The 27,340-nt window shown below is 35.7% G+C and overlaps 1 protein-coding gene across 21 annotated transcripts in view; it reads left to right on the plus strand.

Moving 5' to 3' along the window:
• adgrb3 (adhesion G protein-coupled receptor B3) overlaps positions 1-24,908 on the plus strand; it is a 397,331-nt gene extending 372,423 nt beyond the window's left edge. For 11 of the 21 annotated variants that reach the window (XM_087279664.1, XM_087279661.1, XM_087279662.1 and 8 more), the window contains 7 exons: positions 1-22; positions 2,730-2,825; positions 3,556-3,595; positions 12,496-13,166; positions 15,151-15,186; positions 15,774-15,878; positions 23,833-24,908. The exon at positions 1-22 is cut by the window's left edge and continues 150 nt beyond it. In XM_087279664.1, coding sequence (XP_087135790.1) covers positions 1-22; positions 2,730-2,825; positions 3,556-3,595; positions 12,496-13,166; positions 15,151-15,186; positions 15,774-15,878; positions 23,833-24,021 — 1,159 coding nt within the window. In that variant the 3' untranslated portion in view covers positions 24,022-24,908. The remainder of the gene's footprint in view (positions 23-2,729; positions 2,826-3,555; positions 3,596-12,495; positions 13,167-15,150; positions 15,187-15,773; positions 15,879-23,832) is intronic. The other 10 variants (XM_087279666.1, XM_087279670.1, XM_087279665.1 and 7 more) reach the window with 1 other exon arrangement.
• The last annotated feature ends 2,432 nt before the right edge of the window (positions 24,909-27,340 follow it).

Below are 27,340 nucleotides of genomic sequence, written 5' to 3' on the forward strand. Positions count from 1 at the left end.
TCACTGTATCCTTAGAAGAGAGGTAAGGCTGGAATCAATATAATCCCTTTACTTTATTTCCCTTAAAAAAATCCTTCATCAAACTAGTCCTTACAGACGGAGTTTATTTTACTCGATGCCCAGTGTAACTTAAAGTAATAGTTCAGGCAAAATTTAAATAATCTATCTTCATTCAGGCGAAGCAGTGGCGCAGTAGGTAGTGCTGTCGCCTCACAGCAAGAAGGTCGCTGGGTTGCTTGTTCGAACCTCAGCTCAGTTGGCATTTCTGTGTGGAGTTTGCATGTTCTCCCTGCGTTTGCGTGGGTTTCCTTTGGGTGCTCCGGTTTCCCCCACAGTCTAAAGACATGTGGTACAGGTGAATTGGGTAGGCTAAATTGTGCCCGTAGTGTATGAGTGTGTGTGTATATGTGTGTGTGTGGATGTTTCCCAGAGATGGATTGCGGCTGGAAGGGCATCCGCTGCGTAAAAACCTGCTGGATAAGTTGGCGGTTCATTCCGCTGTGGCGACCCCCGATTAATAAAGGGACTAAGCAGACAAGAAATAAATGAATATGTTCATTCACTTATCATTCATCATGTTGATCACAATCAGTTTTGTCTTCTGTTGAACACACAATAAGATAATTTGGCTTTCACAACACAATTGAATGTCAGCCCAAGTCAGTCGGTAAAATATTCTTGATGTGTTTAGCCAAAAAAAAAAGTAATTTGTACCCATTGGTAAAGGTTATGAATCACTGCTTTGCATAAAAGTTTAGCAAATCACTTTCAAACAAGCTACAGGGTATCTGCGTACCACGTAAAGTCTTAAAATGTCTTAAATTTCAAACGCAAAATGTACGGCCTTAAAAAGTCTTAAATTCGCTGAAATATTGTGTTGTAGGTCTTAAATAATTTTAAACAGGTCTTAATTTACCTAAGTCCTAGTAAAGGTACCCTATTGGGCTGACTTTTTTATACTTAAGTTTTTTATTGCAAATAAATGCCATTCAAAACAGCTGTTAAGACATGTTTAAAAGACATTCTCCTAATTAAATTCCCTAATCAGGGAAAGAAAACTAAAGTAACACATTTGTTTACTATAATCTTTCATTAATACAGAAACTATTTACTGATATAACTAGGCCATTAGAAATAATCTTATTGGTCTAAAATTTCATTCATAATCATCTTAAAAAAGTCCTAAAAGTCTTTCATTTGACTTGAAGAAACCTGCAAAAACCTTGAAGCTAAACCCATGCCTTAACTGATCCCCAAATGAATCTCTCTTGATCGCTGATGATCCATTTGTCTCTAAAGCAACTTTCTTTTTGGACTGACAACACCAAAATGTTCTTATTTGTCTAATTCTGGTTCAAATCAGCCACTTTTTTAAAGATCTTTTAAATCCTGATGAATAAAATCAAATCCTTACATGTTTTCCCTGATTTAACATCTTGTTTCTGAATGCTGCCTTTAAAAATCATACTCTTACCCTTAAAGGAAACAATCTGGTGTTTCCAGTGAGCCTGAAAAATAAGCATACAACCATTTGTTGCAACATTTATTCATCTGACAGTCTAGTTAATTATTTTTATACACTGCCATTGAAAAGTTTGGGGTTAGTAGGATTTTTTTTTCCTCCAAAAGAATGCATTCAATTTATGACTTTATAAGATAATTTATAAGATTTACAGCAATCTTGGATTAACTATTAATACAATATATCCACTAGCCAACATTTACTACTTCAGTTAACTGTATGAAAGGGCACAAGGTTTAGCTGGTGTGACTAAGTGTAGACAGGGACTGATTTTCATCAGACAAAAAAAATTACTTAAAGAGAAATTTTTAATAGATTAAATTAGTAACAGCAGAAAAACTTTAAAGGGATCATGAACTGAAAAACAAAAATTCCCTTTATCTTTTGATATATAAGAGGTGGCAATACTATAAAAAACATTCTGTAAGTTTCAGGACTCAACACTCTGTAGCTCGGAAAACAGCTGCCAAGGTATTTCAGCCAAAACTACAGGTTTTGCAATGTTCTAATCTATGATGTAAGAGAGCAGATAAGCCCCGCCTCCACAGAAGATTGACACTGACTTCTAACTTCACTGCCTTTGTAGCCCTGTTAACATGCAAAACTCTCAGCCAATCAGAGCAGTAGGTGTTTACTTTTGCAATGTTCTAATCCATGATGTAAGAGAGCGCATAAGCCTCGTCTCTACAGAAGATTTACACCGACTTCTACTTCACTGTCTGTTTATCCCTGTTAATATGCAAAACTATTAGCCAATCAGAACAGTAGGCATTTACTTTTGCAATGTTCTACTCTATAATGTAAGATGGATAAGCCCCGCCTCCACAGAAGATCGACACCGACTTCTACTTCACTGCCTGTTTAGCCCTGTTAGTATGCAAACTGTCAGTCAGTCAGAGCAGTAGGTGTTTACTTTAGCAATGTTCTACTCTATGATGTTAGATGGAAAAGCCCCGCCTCCGCAGAGGATCTACTCTGACTTTTAGTTCACTGCCTGTTCAGCCTTGTTAATATGCAAAACTCTCATCCAATCAGAGCAGTAGGTGTTTACTTCTCAGTATGCAATCTGCCACACACGTTTTAAGTGAAAACATATAAAGTGTTCAGATGAGGGTGTCAAAACAAACACAGAAAATTTGAACACATGTTAAACACAACATATGTTGTTCCTGATGTTTAGTAATGTGACCAACATGATGTTTCACAGGTTCAAGATGCCTTCAGATGTCGCCTGAGAAACTGTCAAGACCCCATCAATTCTGACGCCACCGGTACATTCCCCAACGGACATGCACAGATCATGGTAAGACACACACCTCCTCACACTGTCAGCTGTAATAATGCTCTACTTATAAATTAGCTGTCAAAACATTTGCAGAGGCGTGAGCTGTGACCTCACATAGTGCTTTTGATGTAATGACACTTTCCCCCCACTGCGAGTCTTTGTTATGCCGCGTTATTGCTTATACAGTTATGCTAACTTAATTAATAACGGCAAATCTTTTATCCATGTCCTTTGGCTTTCCTCCGGCCTTCGCTTTCTTCAGACGGGAGCCATTTGTCATGTTTCACACCAGTCTTTCTCATCCTTCTCTTGCTTGAGGGAGTAATTGCTGTTAAAATGGGGCCGAAAATGTGTGACCCGACAGAACCACTGGCACATAACGATCACACTTTCTCATTTATGTTTTGATTTAAAGTTTCTTTACTAGAAGCGGTGCTCTATAATGAGGCCTCCAATGTGCCGAGTGTCTTTGATTTGGTGTCGTCTAAGGCTCCTCCATTGTGCTACCTGAATAATCCGCTTCTATTTATAAATTATGGTTTCGAAAGACGACTGTTTTCTCTGCGGGTTGTGGTTAGACTGCAGACACAACCCAGGAAGATCATCTAATTTGAGGAGAAACCAATGATAGCTTTGACTATGTTATCAAGCTAATGGATCATTTGGTTAAAGTTTTCAGCTTTTATGCTTTACTTGCGTCTAGATTTAACTCCTAAAAACATCTTTGTTTGATTCTTTTTCTCCACAGACGGACTTTGAGAAAGACGTGGACATCGCATGTCGTTCAGGTAAGAAACAGATGGTGTGCTATTAATGTGTTTCCTAATTACTTCTTCTCTCTTGGGCCAAAAAAAAGCTCGAGAGAATAAACATTCAGGTTTTGCATCCGAATTATAAAGTCCCAATTGGAACCATGTTAATAATTAAAAGGGATGCGTACAGTTTAGTTTAGGACAGTTTTGTTTTTCTGTCTTTCTTTTTTTTTTAAATTTATTTATTGTATTTATATTGTAGTAATTTTAGTATTTTTGTAATTTCCTAATGTTTTATATATGTTCAGTTGAAGACAAAAGTATTAGCCTTCCTGAGAAAGTGTATTATTTAAAAAATATTTTCCAAGTAATGTTTAACAAAGCAAGGAAAATCTTAACAGCATCTCTTATTATTTTTATATCTAATAAATAAATAAATAAATAAATAAATAAAATAATAACAATAATAATAATAATAATAATAATAGGAAAAATACTAGGCTAAGTATATTTAGCCCCCTTAAGAATATAAAATAAAATGAAAAAATAAGTTCAAAATTAAAAAAAAAATAGTTATTAGAAATAAGTTATTAAAGGGCACCTATGATGAAAATCATCTTTTGAAAGCTGTTTGGATAAAACTGTGTGTAGGTATAGTGTGTCCACAAACATACTGGAGTGATATAAAGATATAACTATATAAAATAAGATTCAAATTCTTCCATTTTGAGGTCCACCGCAACGTGATGTAGGAATCCAGTTTCCCTGCCCACCGAATTGATTTACAGTCACGTATTAACATGTCTCCTTAGAAATGCAAATAATCATATCAACAAGACAGGACGTGTGCAAAGCTACTAGGATTACAAGATCTGTTCAGCTCTCTGTGATCATTCAATCATCATCAAATGTGATCAACATTGAATTTTACAAGTTTGAAACGTTGGTTACACTTTACAATAAGGTTCATTAGTTAATGCATTTACCAACATGAACTAATCATGAACAACACTTGTACAGCATTTATTAATCATAATTAAACATTTACTAATGCATTATTAACATCCAAACTCATGCTTGTTAACATTAGTTAATGCACAGTGAGTTAACATGAACTCACAATGAACAACTGTAATTTCATTGACTAATGTTAACTACCATGAACAAATAATATTTTGTTACGATGTTGTGTGTGACTCATCGAAAGACTTGAATTAACTCCACAACAAATACGTTATAAAATCAATGGGAAAGTTCTTACTGCAGTATTTCTCACAAACATTACTTGAGATCTGCTTCCTTCATGTCTGTCACTGTGCTGTTTATCTGACGCAGCCGAGACAGAGATTAAGGCACACTGACAGGCACGTGGGAACAGTGAGTGAGGGGAACTAGCATTAAAGGCCCAGGCCACAAAAACAACTACAAGATGCTGAGAGCTCAAACTTCTGAAAGGTAAAAAAAAATAATCTGATGGGTGTTTTAAGCTGAAACTTTACAGACACATTCTGAAGACACAAACGACTTATCTTAAATTTTGAAATAGGGGTAAAATAGGTGCCCTTTAAAACTATTATGTTTTAAAATGTGTTGAAAAATATTCTCTGTTACACAGCATTTGGGGAATATTAAAAAATAATAATACACGTTAATAATAATAATAATTTTACTATGACTATTATTAATATTATTATTAGTTGTTTTAATTATTATAGTTATTTTATTGTATCAAGTTCAAATTCATTACAATCTATTTACTATTGTTGATGTATCAAAAAATCTATAAATGTAATTAAATTATGCAGTATGCATGATTAAGCACACAAATATACTGGTTATTTCTTTAAGGTAATTATTCGTTTTTATATCTGTCCATATTGATAATGTACATTTTAAATTTTGTCATAATTATTTAAACCCACATACATTATTCTCTTTTATCTTTAGTTCTTTCTTTATCTTGCCACCGTATGAAATGAACCTGAATCTGCCAGTGTAGTTTAATTGTCTCCCCAAAGTAAATGGTTGGTTGAAGAACAGTGTTTTTCAGTGCCTGGAAAATGGTTCAAAACTGGGTTTTTTTATTTCAAGGTCTAGACAGGCTCTTTTGTTCTTATACTGAAAAATAGCTTTAAAATGTCATTCAGCTGACATCTGGCTAACAAAGTTCAAAACAGCACAAAGTCTTCATTAGAGCCATTTTTCAATGTATATCTAGTAACTTTATGCCCTTAGACAATGTGATTTGTCAGTCTGCGTGAAGGCGGAAATGCTACATGACGCAACACAAGCACAGTCAATTAGCCTGTTTTGTGTGGGATTTCAAACCAATGAGATTTCACTGTGGGCGGAGCTTACCCAGTGTGATGCCATATAAATGGGAACCAAGCAACTGATCAAATCGTATGCCTTTTTTTAGCCAGAGCTTATTTAGACATCGATATGCGCTGCTAAATTACTTCAACTGCATAACAAGATGTCATGACAGTTGTTTGAATGTTTTTTTTTTCTTTTTTTGAGGCATGTTGTTGCTATTTAAATTTAAAATAAAACAAATGTTGTCTAACAAGGGCACAGTAAATTGGATAATTAGCTTACACTGCAGCCCTAAAATGCAAGTAATACAATTTGTTAACCCTTTTGTTTTTGTTTTACAAATGAGTGTAATTTAAGAGCGGACCGACTCTAGTGTTCTTCATTAAAACTGGATTAAGATCAGCTCAGAGGGTGATATTGTGTGACATTGTGTGTCCTTCATTAGGACAGCATAATAAAACTGTAATCCAAAGTCTGATTATCTACCAAAAACAAAACAGGGTAATACTATGAATTTTAAAAAGTAAATAGTTATTTACTATTAATATTTTCGTTAATTTAGGAATATTTGTTTTTTTTTTATATGTATTCCTATCAGTGATGCACCAGGCAGATATTGCTTACCAAAAACTCTTTAGATTTGGAGGCCGATAACCGATAGATATTGGCCGATAAATATAAATAGTTCAAAATGTTATGTTTTTATACAGTGAACAACTGATTTTATTTATTTTTTTATTTCAAAATAGTTTGAACTGATCTTATAACCTGAATAGCAAAATTGCAAGGTGATTATAAAGAGCTATATTCACGATTTCACATAAATCAGCATGCCAAAAATAAATTATTTCCTTTTCTTCGCAACTTGACTGTTGCATGAAACTAATATGTTAAATAACAAAATTACATTTAATTAACAAGCAAGTAAAATAAATATATTTTACATAAAATGAAAATGAAAGAACTAAAAACTGACGGCAAGTTTATTTGTATAGCACATTTCGAACACAGTGAAAATTCAAAGTGCTTAACATAATCAGGAATTAAAGAGACAAGTATAAATACAATACAATTTTTTTATATTCCAAAACACCGGTGTATCATGTTTTCTCATTTTACTCTGGGACTTTCCCATTATGGTGGTCCCCGCCCCTTTATGCACTTTTTCGGTACCAATTAATCTGTTGGATGTCTCCAACAGATAGGATTTTTTACCTAAAATTGAAAAGTAAAGCTTTACAGCTCTAATTGCATGCCCCCAATTTCAACTTCCTCATGGAAGTAAACTGCACGGCCCCTAATTTCTACCCCCTCCCGGAAGTAGATCCCTTTAGCTATCCAAATGTAATAAAGCCTAGGGACCGGCTCAAATGTTCTTTAATAAAGCATATCGCAGAAATGTGCTTGTGTACAAATATGTAATATCCGAAAACATTTTGTGAGGTGTTTTTGACAGTTCAGTGCCACCGTACATGTGAAAAACTAAATACAGATAGTATTACTTTTGAAAATGCAGCATAAATTCAATTCCAATTTGCAATTTAGATTCTTTTGAACACATATAGGTGCTGCTTGTCAATCAAACAACACTTCTATGTTTAATTGTTTAACAATTATGGATAAAAGGTTTATGATAAACCATTGTGAGTTTGAAACTTGCAGGCGCAGTGTGATGCGTCACATGTGTGCATGTGGAGCAGAGTCAGATTTGTCCTCGGAGTCAGATTTTGATACCACACCTGAGCATTGAGCACAGATGACTTCATGACAAACACAGTGAATAATATAAAGACAATATGTGGCAGATGGTTTAGAAGCCCTATGCTGGATTTAGTGACTGGCACACCTCTCCCCCCTGCTGCTGTGAAGGCTTTTTTACACTAGAGTTACATGTGTGCGCGTGGTGATAGACATCATGTGCGTTTGTTATAATCAATATGAATATGCCGATCAAACTGAAGAAAAACAACCCCAACAACACATGGCAAGCAACATGTTGATAATAACAAATAATGATATTAGATTACAAACAACCCAACGCGTTGTTTAGCAGGTGTGATTCGCTGCTATTGATTAAACTTGTAATATTTTTTTACTGAGGCTATTTAAACCAAAATACACAATGACATTCTATCAAACATATCTACAATGATAAGGAATATGGTTATTAACACACCGCAATACCATACTAAGAAAGGACGGACTTTGAAGGAATAACCAATGTAAAGAAAGCTCCATTACAGTGCACTGGACAAGTCTGAACAAGTTCTGCCCATACATGCGCAAGACAGACAGTTCTGACAATGACGTAACCTATCGGCTTAAAGATATTGGCCTAATTTAGAAATCTGAGCGATAACGATAACATTAAAAATAGCATTTATCAGCCGATAATGATATGGCCACTGATAAATTGTGTATACCTAATTGCTATTATTGATCATTGGAATGCCATTTATATTTTAATTACAAAGTTCATCATTCATTTAAAACAGATTATAATATCTATGTTTTTTTAATAAACAAATGAGAATTAGAAGCAAATATTCCTGATTGTCATGTAAATGTCAGCTTTTTTAATTAAACAATTCTTTATATTACATTATATTATATTATATTATATTATATTATATTATATTATATTATATTATATTATATTATATTATATTATATTATATTATATTATATTATATTATATTATATTATATTGTATTGTATTATGGCTGTGATAGGACAAGGACATGCTTGTTCCTGACAGATTTCATAAGATTCACCCTGAGAGTCCTTGTCCTCTGCCTGAAGCTCTTTCAGTGTTGTTCTATCAGTATTCTGCTGCGCTCTTCAGGCGCCATGTTGTGTGATGCATTAGTGTGGACTTCCATCAGAGCTGGAGGATTTTTAACCAGGCGCTGTTGTCCTCTGGTCTCCTTGTTGTTCTTTTATGAACAGTGGCAGTAATTCCCTTATGGATTTGTGGAGATAGAGCTCCGCTGCAGAGGACAGACTGTTCTCACAGTGCTGACGCGTCTTCTGACATTGCATCTGTAGAGACGTGTGTGACTCTTTCAGGTGAACAGGAGCGTTTCAGTTCAAATATGAACACATTTCTTTAGCAGCAGGTGACGGGAGGAGCTTCGTGGTTTGAATAAGGATTGTCCTTGATGAAAAAGTTGAGCAAGATGATTGAACGGACACCTGCTGTTCAACTGGTGAAGCTGTTTAGACAACATCTCTGTAGTTAACTGGTCTTTGCAATTGAATATTTCATCTTCACATTTTCAATTATAATATATATATATATATATATATATATATATATATATATATATATATATATATATATATAGTGCTTATATGAGTACAACCCATTTTGAAAATGAATATTTTTATCCATTTCTCAATGAATATGGGTAATATATTTTGGTGCCTTTGGTGCCTCGGACTAAAACCGATTTGTTAAACAGATATATTTATTAAAATATTATTTTGGTCACAGAACATGTTTCGAAATGGAAAGATAATACATTTAAAATCATGTAACAAATTTTATATATTTTTTTTCCGCTTCTCTTGATTTTTGCTATTTATAAAATTTAATTACATTTTTTTTCCTTACATAAATCTGGGTTTTTGAACCAGTATTGTAAGTTATTTTGTTACAATAGCTCTTGATTTGGTTTCAGTACTGACTAATCTAATGTATATGCACAACTATAATATTGTAAAGCATCCTATAGAAAATATTCATTTAAATGAGAGATTTGTGGGGGGTGTACTCATATATGCTAAGCACTGTAAATATGAGAAGTGACTTAATCAGGGTCCATGAGAAGGATGTTAAATCATGGTCCACGAGTTATTCTGGGTCAAAATATCACCTGATTACTGACTGAAGGAAGCTCTTGCAAAAAGATATTCTTGTTAGATAATGTCCCTTGATATTTTATTGTATTGTTGTCGGTTCAGTAATAATCATAACCAGTTATTAAGTGCTAACGTCATTTATCACATATGCATTATATGGTGGTAGCTTGCGATGTATATTGCGATAGGAATACAATTTCACCAGTTCTATTTGGAAAAATAAAATCATCAATTTAGATTAACTGGGGGGATTTTGTAAGGGTGTGGATAAAAAGTAATAAACAAATTACAAGCAAGAATAATTACAATAGAACAAAGAAACATAAATATGAATGCTTTGTGGTTTTCCCGAAAGTCATGTACAGAAATTGAATAATGAAATGTAAAATAAAACGGTAAAGTCTTCATTGAATTAATAATTCTGTAAAATTATTTTTCATTAAAGTTACATATGTTGTAAGTTATTGCGCCTGAATGTTTTTCACTCTCGTGAAATGCCTTTAAAGCACATACAAATGATAACGTTGTACTCTGTTATACATGGGTATACTTGCAATGACTCCTCAAATGTCATGTATTCTCATTTATTTAATTGTTGATCCACTATAATCCCAACTCAGCATTGTCTATCCTGTGATGTGACTGTTGTGGACATGAACATTGTGATATCGATGCTGAAACAATATATTGTGCAGCCCTAATTTAGTATGACAGATAATAACTTAATTACATTTTTAAAGTGAAATCCAAAAAATCCAGAGTCATAACTCTTAAAGAGTTGAGTAAAAATTGTTTTTGATTGAGTACTTGCTTTTTTAGTTTAAAAATTCTTGATTATACACACAGTGTATGTAAGTAGCAGCGGTATTGATCACAAGTCTGTCAACAGTTATGCTATCCACCTATTTTATGTGCATTTTGGACTATCGCATAAAACAATGTTTGATGAAAAAGTCAAGATGCACATAAATTTGTGTGCATAAAAAGTGTATGTGCACAACTGAGTTTCATAACCTTTTTGGGAAAAAACTGCATAAAATATGATGGAAACACATTTAACAAATAAATTCCAGCATGCACATCAAAAAAGGCATGTGATTTTGTTTTAACAGATCATGTGATAAAAGAAAATGGCTGCAATGGCAAGGTATTATTGGACAAACCAGGAGTCCGAACACATTATAAAACATCTGTAATGTTGTTTTGGTGATTCTAAAATCCCTCAGCCAAAGCCTGTCATCAATGTGGTTTGGTTTTATTACCTCACAGAACTGTTTTTTAAGCGATAGTCCAGTTTTGAGGATAAATCTATTTCGTATTATTGGATGGAAACATAGACAATGAAGCTCAAGATCAGTTGTGCCTCCATTCTATCGTCAGCCATCTCTTCTTACTCCCCTAACATGATTATGAAATCTGACTCTAACAAACAACTGCATAAAGCCTACCACTAGTAATGCTAAACTATAGTGGAAAATAAATATGTGACTTGTTGCTTATTTTCATCTGCAACCCTAATCAACACAGATATAAATGCATGTTATTGTTGCCACTGGCTGTGGTTATCATATAAATGAATATTTACAGTTCAGCTGAGCACCCAGTCTATTATAAAATGTTCTGATTGGTCAAGTTGCTTAGTTAAATATGCTTATCAACTTTTCAATCAGTTCTTTAACAACATTTACAGCACACCGCACGTTCTTTATGAGCCACACACTTTCACTTAGGGCTGCACAATATTACAAAAAAGAATGACAAGACACAATATTTAGTTTTTTGCAATATATATTGCAATATTAATGTAATTTCAGAAGATGATTTTCATAGCTATCTGGAAAGACTTTATGATTTACATTGTGATAATTTTGTAGTAATTTTCCTCATTCACCACCAGTGTGCAGGATCCACCTGGATCAAGGCAGTCATATTGAGCCAGGGTGATGAAGCCAATTATGATATGGGGATGGTTAGGATGTCATGATAAACAGTGGGCAAATTTGGCCAGGATGCGGTGGTTAAACCCCTACTCTTTTTTTTTGAGGGACATCCTGGGATTTTTAATGACCACAGAGAGTCTGGACTACAGTTTAATGTCTCACCTGAAAGACAACGCTCACTGAGCAGTTTAGAGTCCCCATCAATATACTGGGGCGTTAGGACCCACACAAACCACAGGTTGAGTGCCCCCTGCTCGTCTCACTAACACCACTTCCGGCAGCAATCTAGATTTCCCATGTGGTTACTCATCCAGGTACTGACTGGGCGCAGCCCTGCATAACTTTAGTGGGTGACCATGTGAGAGTTGCAGAGAGCTAGCTGTCGGCGGAGCAGCTAAACACGTATAAATGAATACAATTAAACAAAGATACAAAATGAAATAGACAGTGCTTTATGGTTTTCATTTCTAAATGTTCTAAAAGTATTGAGGTAAAATGTCAAATAATGATGTAATGCCATCAAAAAAATTTGTCAAATGTAAAATACCACTCTATAGACATAATTCCAATAATAAATACAATGAATCTTTGTGAAAGCTACAAATTTCTTGTGCTTAAATGGTTTAAATAACCTTTTAGGGTTAAGCTTTGCTTGTGTTCTGAACTGTTTCCTGTTTAATTATAATCCCAACTCTACATTGCCGATCCTGCGATGTGACAATTGCATATTCACACATTGAAATATCGACAGTAAAATTTAATTTTGTTCAGCCCTGCTTTCACTCATCACTTTCACTTTTTCCTACCTACCTGCAGCTCTCCACAAAGACATGGGCTCCTGTCGAGCGGCCACTATCACTGGTGCCCTCTCCCGCATCTCTCTCAATGATGAGGAGGAAGAGAAAGGTCCCGAGGGGCTCAATTACTCCACGTTGCCAGGCAACATCATGTCTAAAGTGATCATCCAGCAGCCCTCTGGACTCCACATGTCTATGGGCGTGGGCGATCTGGGAGAGCAGTGTTTGGACAGCACGGCAGATATGAGGCGGACGGTATACCTGTGTACCGATGATACCACCAGGCAAAGCGAGCAGGAGTTAAGCGCCCATGACCTTAGCGGCCACCCTCAGCCAGGGCAGATGGAGACGGACTATATCGTCTTGCCTCGCAGCTCCGGGGCAGTGGTGTCGGGGGCCGGATCTAGCAGCGTTCCCACACTGCTGAAGGAGGAGAGCAAAATGAGCATGATGGACTCTCTATCGCATGACAGGCTGATGCATTACAAAATGGGTGCCGAGTTTAACCTTGGCCCCTCAGGCATGGAGCACATGGGAATGGAGCACCAGTACCCTGTCCAGGCCGAACACATGCAGAATCTGCCCTTCGAGCCACGCACGGCTGTGAAGAACTTCCTTGCCGAAATGGAAGAGAGCGGAGGACTGTCACGGAGCGAAACTGGTTCAACTATATCTATGAGCTCTTTAGAGGTGCGACTTACAACCAGGTCTTGGGTGTAAACAGTTAGGCAGAAGTATACTCTGCACAAGTACATGAATGCATACTAGCTTGAGTTCTGCACATGCTTCATTTTAAATAGTATTAAAGGGGTAGTTCAACCAAATACGAACATGTACTCACTATTTACTCATCCTCAAGTGGTTTCAAACCTTTGTTTTTTTTTATCTTCAATTAAACACAAAAGAATATATTTTGCAGAAACATTTTACCATCCATAGTAGGAAAAGCAAATACTATGGAAGTCAATGGGAATATGTGTCAAGCTTTCTTTAAAATATAAAGAGTTCAGATGCAAAATCCTCTAAATGCCATCTGAAATTTTCTTCTAATATTAGCATTTTTCTCAGCCTCCTATGTCTTAATCCAATAATTTAACATTTATGGCAAATAACAGGTTATTTTCATCACTTCTAACATAAAATACCTGAACATAAATGTAAGAGGCTAAGAAAAATGCTCATTGTAGAAGAAAATTCCAGATGACACTTAGAGGTTTTGGCATCTGAACTCTTCATATATACTTTTGTGTTCTACAGAAGAAAGAAAGTCATAGGGGTTTGAAACAAGTGAAGGGTGACAGAATTTTCATTCTTGGATGAACTATCCCTTTAATAGCTTTCAATTTGGAGGAATGTTTTTATAGTTTCATAGTTTTTTTAAATAATTGGTGAAAGTGGACATTTATAAATGTCTTTCGAGAGAATAAATTAGCTTTTACTTAAGAGTACCCTGTATTGCAACTACCAGTGACATAAGAGTTTGTAGAATGGAGGAGACTCATTCTTTATCCTCGCACTGCAGAGGCTCTGTTTAACTGTTTCTGATGTAAATACCAAATGTGCTATGGCGCTACACAACTGACTCTTAAAGGGAATGGGAGATGAAACTCTGATTAATGCATGTTATGCTCAAAACACACCCATAATTCATTAAGAGAATAAGCACAACCCTGTTAGACCATGCGCCATGGCACAAACCATTTTTTTTCCCCTTAAAATAGCAAAAGTGGATTCGGACAGGCCCTTAATGCTTTTGCGCACTGCACTTTAGACTTTGCGCCTAGATAATTAAAATAAAGCCCAGAGTGTTTTAAAAATTTACAAGACTAAAACACAAATCATCTCCATTATCATAAAAACATACAACAAAAACATCTCCAGTTATTTCATTCTGTCCTTAAGTTGTTGATATTGTTGAATGATGTGCTTGACATCACTGTTGGCCAGCTTATGTCACTGAAGAGTTTCTACTGGAAAATGACCCCAGGTAAAGCTGATGAGAAACCCCATACCGAGTACCAAAATGTAATTCAAAATGCCTTTTTTTATTTTACTGTGTCCACAGATGTATTATATTGGACAGTTTGAAAAGAAGTTCTTTTCACTGAAGTAACTTTTCGGGGTGAAGCACCTTTCAAAATCTGTGGTGCTTCAAAGCAGCTTTACAAAAAATAGTAAAAATAGGACCATTAACTTGCTCTCATTCTGTTCCAAATCTGTATATGTACTGTATGGCAGTCTTCTGCAGAATATTAGCAGAAAATGTGCTTCTATTCATCTTATTTTTGTTTAGCATGCACAATGGGACTGCACTGGTCAGTTATTTGTGTCCGCGTTTGCGTACTTGTGTAGACTATGCTTCTGGGCTCGAAGGTCACCGCAGAAGCATTGTAAGATTTTTTTAACCTTTCATCATTACTGAAATATTGAAAAACACTGGTATTGATCCACTGCCTGGAGGGGAAAATGCATTTGAACCAGATTCACATTTCAAACAATTTCCTGGCAAAAGCTTTAAGGCATACAAGTCAGATGCACAAGAAACATACTTGCTCATATACTGTATGCCTTAGAGATGTGACCAGATTTCAGCAATATTACTTCTCTAAGATTGGTAATATCCAACTACATTATTTTTCTCTCTCTCTCTCTCTTTCTGTTTTTGCTCCTACAGAGAAGAAAGTCGAGGTATCAGGATTTAGACTTTGAGGTGAGTGAAACCTTTGCTTGGCGAAGTGCATGCGTCAGGCCTTTGTTGCACCAAGCGAAGGGCCATTTGTTGCGTTTGTGTTTCACCCCTTTAATTTACAACTACTTTGTGTAGCACTTAAGCTTATTGGAGTAGCATGTCCTGACACAACTGCGATTTATGAAGCGTTGTGTGGTTTAGCGTAAAAGCAATGCCGTCAGCCACCACATATTCCCATTTTATCCTTTTACATCCCCTGCCTTCAAGCTGAAAATCAAAAAGAGTAGCCTGTATATTTTCACATTTTTAAGGTCATTCGCAGTATCCCCTAGAGCGTTTCAGCCCTTTACCCCCTCCAAAAAAATGAAATTGAATGTCAAGTGCTACCACTGACCCTTCATATATGCCAGTGCCGTTTGTCATAACCTTGTCTTAGCATTCAGCCAAATTTGCAGGGTGAGCACGGCGTTTTTCGTTTTTATATGGTGATAAATTCTTTTGAAAGTAGCCAGGTTTTGTCCTGTTGCAAAGTTCTGGTTCTCAGCTTGACTGAACTCCAAATCCCACCCCCTACCCCTTCCCTTCCCCTCCCACCCTTGCCATTGCAGAAAGTCATGCACACCAGGAAAAGGCATATGGAGCTGTTCCAGGAACTCAATCAGAAATTTCAAACCCTGGACCGATTTCGAGACATACCAAATATGGGCATCATGGTGAGTAACAGGAAACAGGGCTCAGTGTGTCTCATTACCGAGTACCGGGGTGTGCCACGTTGTCTATGTTTAGCAGTGTCTTCTTGTGGCGCCCAACACTTGTACACAGGAAGCCAGCAAGTGAGTGAAGGGCTTAATAGTTATCCACACTGTGTATTCATGTGGAAAAACATCACCCCCGCCTGCCCCGGGAGGGTGGAAGAGAAGGTGTTAAGGGATAAGAGAGAGGAAGATGAGAAGAAGAAGAGAGACAGAGCTGTCATTGTGATTCATGTTCATGCACTCATTCAAACATAAGGCCATGAGCTGCTAACATACTTATTATTTTCGTTTTTTGTTTTATTGGCTAACCACTGCTTGGCGATTGCATGGGACAAAAACACTTGATTTGCTTCAGATTTTGAAGAGGTTCTCTGTGCTTTCCGCAGTGCGCTGCATCAATTATAAGTAATGTAAGGCTGGTGGGATTGTTCAATTGAAATGGGCCAATTGCAACTCAATCGCATTCCACCATCCAGAGCCATATCAGAGAAGCACTCAGTGTCATTTTACAGTATTTCCCCAGTTTTTTGACAGTGGGGTCTACTCTTATAATCAATAAATAAATTTTTAAAAATATATTTTAGTGACCTAAAATAAAGTTTAGTCTTGCTATTAATTAGAGGTGTAACGGATCACAAATCTCACGGTTCGGATCACACTGCGGTTTTTGAGTCACGGATCCGACCGTTTTTTGGATCAGGAAAAAAGGGAGGAGACAAATGTCATTTGCTTTACATTTATACAAAACTATTACTGCAAGAACCATTGGTTTTAACAAACAGAACTTTAAACCTGTCATTTAAATAAAAATAAAAATCCTGAAAAAGGGAAAATATTCAATACAAAAATTATATTTGCTACTCTTGCTGATAATGCTAGATACAGAAATCTTACATTATGTACAACATATCTGATTTACCAGACAATTAATGATTCAACAATTCACACATAAAACTTCATGTTTGATTACAGGTGGATCATTTTGGAAAACCTATTCAGTGACATATTTTTAAAGGTTGTTTGTCGCCACCCATTGGTTACATAATGTAATTGCTACAACATTCCTCATCGTCAAGTTCCATTAAACAGTGTTTTAAATCTTCACCATAAACATCAGCGTTTATAACTGAACTCTAAACTGTTCTCCCAGTACTTCTGTGTTTTATTGTTTGTAACTAACTGAAAAAGTGTAAAAACTGAATCTCTCTTGATCAAACACAGATTTGAATGCAGCGCTTTGAAAGATTAATAAACATATGCAAATTATAATCATTTATCCTTCATGTTGCGCTAGTTTGAATTGAGATCACGATCTTTAAATGTTTATCTTTGCAGCTTTACACTGAATGCATTAGTGCAGGCTAAACAAACAATTACAGAAAACACTACCTAAGACACTAACCTAAGAAAGCATTTAGGTAGGTTCCACTGCAACTTTTTTCTGTCATCATTATATTTTACAGGAAAGTCAAAATGGTTTCATACATATGATTTGAATAACACAGAAGATAATTTCTCTGCAATTCGTCACCTTAGAATTATATGGTTTTATCTGACATTTTTGTCAAAATTGAGCATATTCTTATTAAATGACAACTTATTTACATTATGGGATGTTTTTTATGGGATGTTGTTTACATTTTTTCATCCATAATGTTTGCTATATGGAATGCAAAACCTTTGAAGCTCAATATCTCACAATCATTCAGAACACAGATAGAACCTTATAATTCCAAGGTGATGAATAGTTATAAATGTTGAGTTAACCTGCAAGTTCAAAAATGTTATTAATTCACGGGTCATGTGCATTCTGAACCGTGGGTTGTGATCCGTTACAACCCTACTATTATACATTTATTTTCAGTGAATAGATCACCCTCTAAATGCTCTTTAACTCCTTAAAGGAGCTGTATGTAGAATTCAAAACACCTTGTTATCAGTTAGCAACACTAGTGGCCATGAAGTGAACTTAAAGAAACATTACATTTTTTATTAAATATACTCATTTTACAACTTCCCTAGAGTTACAGTTGAGTTTGATCATTTTTTAATCCATTTATCCAATCTCCGGTCCTGGCTGGAGCACTTTTAGATTAGCTTAGCATAGATCATTGAATTTGAATAGACAAACAAAAGCATATTGTTCAAAAATAACCAAAGAGTTTCAATAATTTTTATATTTAAAGCTTTTGTGGTTAAACTAAGAACCACAGAAAGTTAAAAGTTGCTGTTTTCTAGAACAATATGATGAGTAACTAGAATCTCATTTTAGCATAATAATGAAGGAACTGCAGTACCATGGCTGTAGCAGGCGCAGTGATAGTGTTCATTGCCTGAAAATTGACTCACTTCTATAACTAAAACCTACAGTATGTGACCACCTGGTTGTACAGGGAGCGTGAGTTGTTTAGAAATTTATGAGAGATTATTCAGAACATATGCACATCTTGAACCATTCCTAGCCATATCGGTCTAGAAAGCATCATATCAACTTTTTGTTTTCCGTTGGTCTAAGTACACACTGTAACTATAGAGGGGTCAAGCTTTAAATGAGAAAATTATTAAAACTCGTTGGTCAGTTTTGCGTAATATGCTAAGGTAAGCTGTAAAGACGCTCCTCCAGACCCAGAGATCATCTGAAAACATTCTAAAAGTTTCAACAGATGAGGTGCAGTACATAATTAACATTACACTGTTATGATAGTTATAAAATATACTGTATAACGGCACATTGACATCACAGTACATAAAAGGCTCTATCTGCATTATTTTGAACATTCTACAAACATTTCTCACTTGTCTCATAGAACAGAAGAGAGACTCTTAGGAATACTTCTTAAATTTTGCAAACATTTGATTTTCATTTCATTAAAATCTGACTACAGGCTTTATTAGACAATATAAGAAGTGGACTGGAATAAAACATGACAGTAATACATGAAAATCTATAAGTACTCCATTTAAAAGCCAATGCATTGAAGACTTTGTGTAGTGAAACCGTATTCGGTTTACATTCAATGCAGGTGTAAATGTTAATATTTTCTTGCAAGCTGGTCACCGGAGTTAATGAACAATATCCAATGATTTATTGCACTTTAGACTGTTAATCCAACGTAGACTGTAAAAGGCACTTTAAAACTCCCATTTCTCCCTTTTTATTCACTTGTAATCCTCATTAGCATTTTTACTGTGGGAATGTTAGACCACGTAGGAAATAGACCAAATGTCTTTTAGAGCAGGCAGAATGATGGAAAGCATTTTGAATTATCTATCAATGAAATTATGGATTTTGTTTAATCTAATAACGAAATTACTAAATAAGTGGCATTTCCATATCATGCAGCTTATCTTCCAGATACAATCGTGATATTAAATGCATGGGTAATGATTTAAATAAAGCCTCTAAACTTTAAAACAGTGCATTAGGGATCATGAACTAACAATGAAATGCATTTGTGAATCTCCGCCAATGCTGATTTCTACATACATTTCTAGTAGCATAAATTAGCATTAATGTATTATAAGAGAACATGAATTGCCTTTGAACAGAAAAGCATTTTCATTAATGAACCCAAATGCTGCTAAAAATGGTTGGAATTCAAAAACGTTAATGCATTAGCTAATGTTTATGTACTGTGTTAGCAATGCACATTTCTGTCAGGTGAATATCCATGTACTCAATGCGTCACTTTAGCCACGTTACTCGCTTTTTCCCCATGTACAATCAGCTCTGCAGAACTGTGCCATTCACTACCTGTTGCTTAGTAACCACTGGAAGAAACGATCCTGTGTTTTTATTCATTTGAAAAATCTAAGAGGCTGAATCTGGAAACACTCCAAACGTGCTGTTAGGTCAAACTGTTTGATTGCAGAGCTCTGGGTGTGTATGTGCAGCGGCCCCCAAAACTATTTTTTATGGACAAACATATGCATCTCAATGCATTAAATAATATAATATCCAAAGAATAAATAAATAAACATAATACATGGTTTAATTTTTATGTTATTTTTTTATTTATTGTAATGATTTTCATAAATTTCAAGAATCCAAATGTGTTTAGAGCCACTATAAGGATGTTTATTTGGCTTTCAACTAAAATGTCTTTTGGCTATTCATTTACATAACAGCGAATTGGGGCCTGAAAATGCTTAATATATGCATGCATATAGATAGTAGATATTTCTAGCTAAAACACAAATCACAAAACCCATGGTGTAGTTTAGGGCTGCACTATATATATATATCATTTCAGCATTGATATCATAATGTGATCATACACAATAAACACATCGCGACTATGTGCAATGTCTGGATTATAATTTATCATTTTGCACATGTTTTTTGAGGCCTGTAACCATGTGAGGGCTTTAAAAGCATTCAGGCCTAAAAAAATTGTAGCGTTTGTAACTTTGACAAATTCATAACAATATTTTTTTGTGTCTATTATGAATGGTATTATTCGCAATAGACACATCGCGACTATCTCTAATGTTGAGTCTGGATTATAATTGATCATTTAGCAAGAGTTTTTTGAGGCCTGTGACTGTGAGTTTTAAAAGCATTCAGGACTAAGACATTGTACCATTTGTAACTGACAAATGAATAATTATTCATTTTATGTGTCTATTAAGAATGTGATCAATCACAATAGACACATCGCGACTAAATGCATTGTTGAGTCAGGATTATAATTGATCATTTTGCACATGTTTTTTGGAGACTTGTGACCATGTTAGAGGGTTTTAAAAGCATTGAGACCTAAGAAATTGTAGCGTTTGTAATTTTTACAAATTAATAACAATACTTTTTTGTGTCTATTGCAAATGTGATTATTTGCAATAGACGCATCGCGAGTATGTGCAATCTTGAGTCTGGATTATAATTGATCATTTCGCAAGTTTTTTGAGGCCTGTGACAGTGTGAGAGTTTTAAAAGTGCTCAGGCCTTAAAAAATTGCACCATTTGTAACTTTGACAAATTGATAATGATTCATGTTGTGTCTATTACGAATGTGATCATTCACAATAGACACCTCGCGACTATACACAATGTTGAGTCTGGATTATAATTGATCATTTTGCACATGATTTTGGAGACCTGTGACCATGTTAGAGGGTTTTAAAAACATTCAGGCTTAAAAAAAGTTTTACCTTTTGTAAATTTAATGATTAGCGATTCATTTTATTGAGCTGTTTATAAAACAAAAATTATACACTGTTTACACATTTTATTTGATTATTCAATTACTGTATTCCTGAATACAGATCAACACCTTGAAATGAATAAAAAAAAATAATAATAAAATTTATTTAATTTGTATCTTTTTCTTCATTGAATTTATCTATGCTTCTAGCATGTTTCTTATATTCTATGCAGGTGTACTCACCTACAGAATCATCCCAATCAATCTACAATGATAAATTCTTTCCAAATTTGAATTTGCGGGACACTATAGAATGAATAGAATAGAACATATCTTGTGAAATTGTATTCATATCGTAATATATATCGCAGAATAAATAAAAATCTACAATTTTTGATTTTTCCAATATTGTACAGCCCTAGTTTAAATCACATTTCAGTTTTTAAGCCACAGATCAGGGGCCTCATGTACGAAGACTTGCGTGGAAATCTTACTAAAACATTGTGTACGCACAAAGCTGTAAATGTGCCGAATCTCACGCATATTCTTTTGTACATCTGAATGAATGTGAAACTGAGCGCAACATGCACGAGCGCAAAACCCCTCCCTGCCTCCTCCCCCGTATGAATATGCTAATGACTATGCTAATGGAAAAACCCAACGAAAAAGCAATGGCAAAAGCAAGCAAATAGAGAAACTTTGAACAGAATGTGAATTGGAGGTGCTGCTTTCGGAGGTAGACCGGAGAAAAGCGGTGTTATTTGCAAGTTTGTTCTCTGGAATTAACAACAAAAGAAAAAAATAGAGTCGGAGAGTTTAGCTGATGCGGTTAACACAGTTGGGTCTGAACATCGCACTGAGTGCATTAAAAAAAAGAAATAGTGTGGTTTATAACTGTAAAATGTTGCAGGACGCTTAACAGTCTCAGTGGCGCTACTCGTAAGACGCAATTGATACGTTCGAGCATGAACTCGGCTCGAATCCAGCGTCTGATGAATTCTTTCTTGTTTTTTCCCCCGCTACATATCAGATTTTGCCAACTATTTATCACGAGAAAGACAAGTAGGAATCATCAATAAGTTCATATCAATAAGCATCATATTTTATTTGCACATTTATTGAATGGAGATGTTTCTGATTCACGCATGCAAATTCATCTTCAGATAGTGTCTTTATAGCAATGTGCGTGCAGTAGATCGCTCAGATTACATTGGGAAAACAGGCGACTGCTGCAAATTGTGCTTTAATGTTTAGCTGGTCAAATGTATGGTATGGAAACCTTATATACCTGCTGAACCCGTCTCATACAGCTGCCATTGCAAGGCTCAGACACTTTGTAGAGAGGAATTTAACACATCTGCCTCTAGGAGTCGCCAATGGAAATAAAACAGACACGCATAAAAAATGTGCGTACGCCAGCCAGAAAGCTGCCGTGAAGCTGCGCACATTCCCATGTTCAGTTCATTGTTAGTAAATCCAAACGTGAGCGATTCTGAGCGTGAAACCTGGCGTACGCAAGGTTTTTGTGCGTACGCAGCGTTGATACATGAGGCCCCAGATCCTTTTAGGTTCACCAAAAATAACACATAAACAAGTACAAAAAAAAAAAAAAGAAAAGACTTATTTATTTTAGGCCAATAGTTTTACATTTGGTAAAAGAACACTTTGATTTATTATAAATAAAGTTTGGAAAAGTTTAAAAAATCTTTAACCTTTAACCTAAAATCTTTTTTGATTCCCTTGTTTCTTTTCTTTGACTAACAATATAAATCCAATAGCATATTACACATCTGATTCTTCCAACTGTTCAATCGTATCATTCCTAATCTGATTTTACCAAGTAGGACGCGTTCCTGGATTAACATCTATGTTGGTCCTGAAACAACATTCCAATCAGCCAATCAGAATTAAGGGATATGTTTACTGTTTATGTTAAGTTTAGGGTTACGGTTAGGATTATGCACTGCACTTCTACATGATTGTTATCCAACTATTATTCCCCTCTGATTTTAAGAATAATTTACAGTTATGGTTGGGTTTGGGGGTAGGGTATAGGTATGGATTACAATTTTTGAACAAAAGAAGATGTTCTAGTATCAACAAAGATGTCAATCCAGTATCGCATCATACTTTCGGATAGCTCATTCAAAAAATAAAAAATAAAACCGACTGTTTAGGTGGTTCCAAACATTTCTGATGTTCTTTCTTCTGTTGAGCACATGAGATGATATTTTCAAGAAACCTAGAAACCATTGACTTCCATAGTATTTGATTGTCCTATAGATGTCAATGGTTGCAGTTTTCCAGCTTTCTTCAGAACATTTTCTTTTGTGTGTATCCCTTTATGACAACACTAAAGAGAGATGAATTTGGGATCATATACTGTCCAAGATAGTAATGTTTCATCAAGTTTTTATGAATACTTTACTCATATCGCACTTAGATATTTGAAGCTATTTTCCTAAAAACCAAAAGCATGTGTGATCTGAACAGATCACAGATCAGCTGCGATCCATTTAAGCCCTAGTGTGAAAAGGAACCGTTTTGACAGCATGTAAAACACAAAGACATAACTTTTCTGTTTTCAAGTGCATTGTTGTTGTGTAAACATACCCCGAAAGAACATGAATCAAAGCTTGATGATTCATGTCAACGTGCAACTTCCTACCATATGTGTGAGAGCATCAGAAAAGACGTTTTTACAATGAGAAGCCATATTGAATGAGTGTGATATTTCTAACACGGCGGCTTCTCGTCCTTTTCTGTAGGACAAGGCAATGCCAAACAAGAACCCCTGGGAGAGCTTCAATCCGGCAAGTGAATATCAGAACTACGCCACAATGAATGTACTAGAATCAGACACAAAGAACTCTCTGGAGATGACTAACGCTGAGTGGGAAAAGTGTGTCAACCTCCCTTTGGACGTCCAGGAGGGAGACTTTCAGACAGAAGTCTGAGGAATAACGATGGTGGACATATTTTGCACTGAACAAAAACACAGAAGACTTCTCATGCAGCCTTGGAAAGACATATCTGGATCCTAGGAGTATAGCAGGGACAATATGTGCCAATAAGATTTTTAAAAAAGCGCCGGATGGATAAAAAGACGTTAAAAAAAGACAAAAAAAAAAAACATCAGTGTTATCTTTATTTTTGTTTCTTTTTTTTTTGTATTCTCACTCGTGTATTTAGTGGGGGCAGACGTGTACAATATCGAACATCATGTGTTTCAAAAAGTAACGAGCTGGAAAATAATCGGTTTCCAAAAGCGTTATCTTTGCAGACGAGACCTCAAAGAGAAGAACGACACGACGTGACCACCGGGTTGGGTTTTTTTTTGTTTGTTTGGCGGGCAGACGAGCCCAGGAACACACAATGTATATACTTGCGCAGGTTTTTAAAAAGTTTATAACAAGTCCGTTTGGCCATTACTACACTTTTTACTTTATAATATGAAAAGACAAAACTATTCAAAGAGGATTTTTTTCTGTCATTTAAAATGAATGTTTGTCAAGCTACATTCTTCATTGCTTTAAATGCAATAAAGGTAATACTCACTTTTTTATGAATAATATATTTCAAAAACTTTAATACTGCAGAATCTGCCTGGAAGCTCAGTACAGCTCTCTCATCTGCAGCCCTGTATAAAATATTTAAAAATCAGAAATGTTGTATGGTGTAAATAAAACTTTTGTCTACATATGTTTTACTTGTGCCAAGTTTATTTTAATGACAAAAGTGAAAAATGCCAACTTGATGAGAGAGTTATAGCGAAAAACATGTTAACATTTGGAAAAAAGGAATGTAAATAAAAGAGGAAATATGTTCGTACTGCTTCAGAGAACTTGTGGACTTACTGCTGTGTCGTGATGCGTGTCTCTGTTTCCCCGTGGACACCGGCTCATTCTTAAGGTCAATTCAACTGTGCTGGAAAAATGCTCTGTAATGACTTGCCAGACCCAAAGGCAAATAACAACTGGGTATTTTTAACCGCCATTAGTGGAAATTGGGAGTCGTGTCTGTGGCACTGGCTAAAAATATAGCACAGCGGAGCTAAAAATAACAGGAAGTGTACTCACTTCAGGGTAACGGCGCATCACATATGGCATACCTTATGTGCAATTACGCTATCAGACGAGAACCTGACATGGCTAAGAGAAATGAACTACAAAAACTGAAACACACATATTGGTGTGCAAGAATAGTTTATACATGGATTGGGTAAGTAGGAAAAAATTAAAATAATTTGCTGTTCATTTATTCAGGCTAGGAAGTGCCTTATGTGCTCATCTATCCATATATGGATATTGCTATTATACAGCAATTGATTCAATAGATAATACAGTGTTCCATTGTTACTTGTTTGGGATATTAGCTGTTTCTAGTTATATTTAAATGGTTCTCTACAAATGTTTAGTATTTTCTTTTGTATCATTTGACATTTTGAAAGTCAGGTTTTAGACTCTTTTCTGTAACAGCCTGATAATGTATGGGATGTATTTTTAAAGCAGGAGAACCTAACCTAGAAAGGTAGAAGTGGTGTATGATGTGGGGCCTGAATGCTCAGTTTTTCTAGGGTAATATTTTATATTTATTAATTATTTTTTTGTTTGGTTTGTTTCTTTCTTTGTGTTCTTGGTTTCTTCACTAATTTTCTTTATGTCCTCTATTTTTTATTTTTATCAACGAAGTCTGTTCAAATGGCGATGCGGTGGCGCAGTGGGTAGTGCTATCACCTCACAACAAGAAAGTTGCTGGTTCAAGCCTCGACTGGGTCAGTTGGCATTTCTGTGTGGAGTTTGCATGTTCTCCCTGTGTTCGCGTGGGTTTCCTCTGGCTGCTCTGGTTTCCCCCACAGTCCAAATACATGCGCTGTAGGTGAATTGGGTAAACTAAAATTGTCTGTATTGTTTGAGTGTGTATGGGTGTTTCCCAGAGATGGTTTGGGACTGGAAGGGCATCTGTTGCGTAAAACATATGCTGGATAAGTTGGTGGTCCATTCCGCTGTGGCAACCTACATTAATAAAGGGACTAAGCCAAAAAGAAATTGAATGACTGAATGATTTCAGAATTTCATGGTAATGTTTATATCCACCGTCTCATTTAGCAAAACTCCTAAGACAAATAAGTGATATCTCTGAACTTTAGTATATGTATATGTATATGTTTTACACAGTGGATGCCCTTCCTGCAACTCAGTACTGGGAAACACCCATACACACTCATACACTACGGCCAATTTAGTTTATTCAATTTACCTATAGCACATGTCTTTGGACTGTGGGGAAAACCGCAGCACCAGAAGGAAACCCACGCCGACATGGGGGAGAACATGCAAACTCTGCAGAAAAATGCCAACTGACCCAGTCGGGACTCGAACCAGTGATCTTCTTCCTGTGAGGCGACACTGTCAAAAAAAAAATTTAATCACTGTAAAAATATATAGGCCTAACAAAAAATTCCTGACTACAAATGTTTTTGTTACTTTAACTTTATTTTAATGAGTTAATCAGGTTTGTTTCAGCTAGATTTTGTAAGTTATGCAAAGTTGAACTTAATATGTTTAGTCAGTTTGACTGATTTAATTTCATTCATTCATTCATTTTCTTGTCGGCTTAGTCCCTTTATTAATCCGGGGTCGCCACAGCGGAATGAACCGCCAACTTATCCTGCAATTTTTTACGCAGCAGATGCCCTTCCAGCCGCAACCCATCTCTGGGAAACATCCACACACACATTCATACACTACAGACAATTTAGTCTACCCAATTCACCTGTACCACATGTCTTTGGACTGTGGGGGAAACCGGAGCACCCGGAGGAAACCCACGCGAAGGAAGGGAGAACGCCAACTGAGCCGAGGTTCGAACCAGCGACCTTCTTGCTGTGAGGCGACAGCACTTCCTACTGCGCCCCTGATTTAATTTGAGATGAATATAAAAGTTAATTTGATTCAACTGGTCAGACTTGAGGCATATTTTTTTTTAAACTTATAACAAGTTATAGTTATACAAAGTTGAATATTTTCAGTTGATTCAAGATGTTTTTTTGAAGTGTAAAATCAAAATAAAATGAAAGCCTGACTCCTGAGGGTCTTAAGAAGCAAGTTTACCATTATTTTACCAATATTCACAGGCTTCATAACAGTCTGACACTCATGTTTCTTGTCGCATATAATGACGTAGCCTATGCATGCACAATGACGTAGCCTATGCCTGCACAATGACGTAGCCTATGCCTGCACAATGAAAACACCTGAACTGACTGTTTTTTTT

This window comes from Danio rerio, chromosome 13 (assembly GCF_052040795.2).
Source record: "Danio rerio strain M-AB ecotype USA chromosome 13, GRCz13ab, whole genome shotgun sequence".
Classification (NCBI taxonomy): domain Eukaryota; kingdom Metazoa; phylum Chordata; class Actinopteri; order Cypriniformes; family Danionidae; genus Danio; species Danio rerio.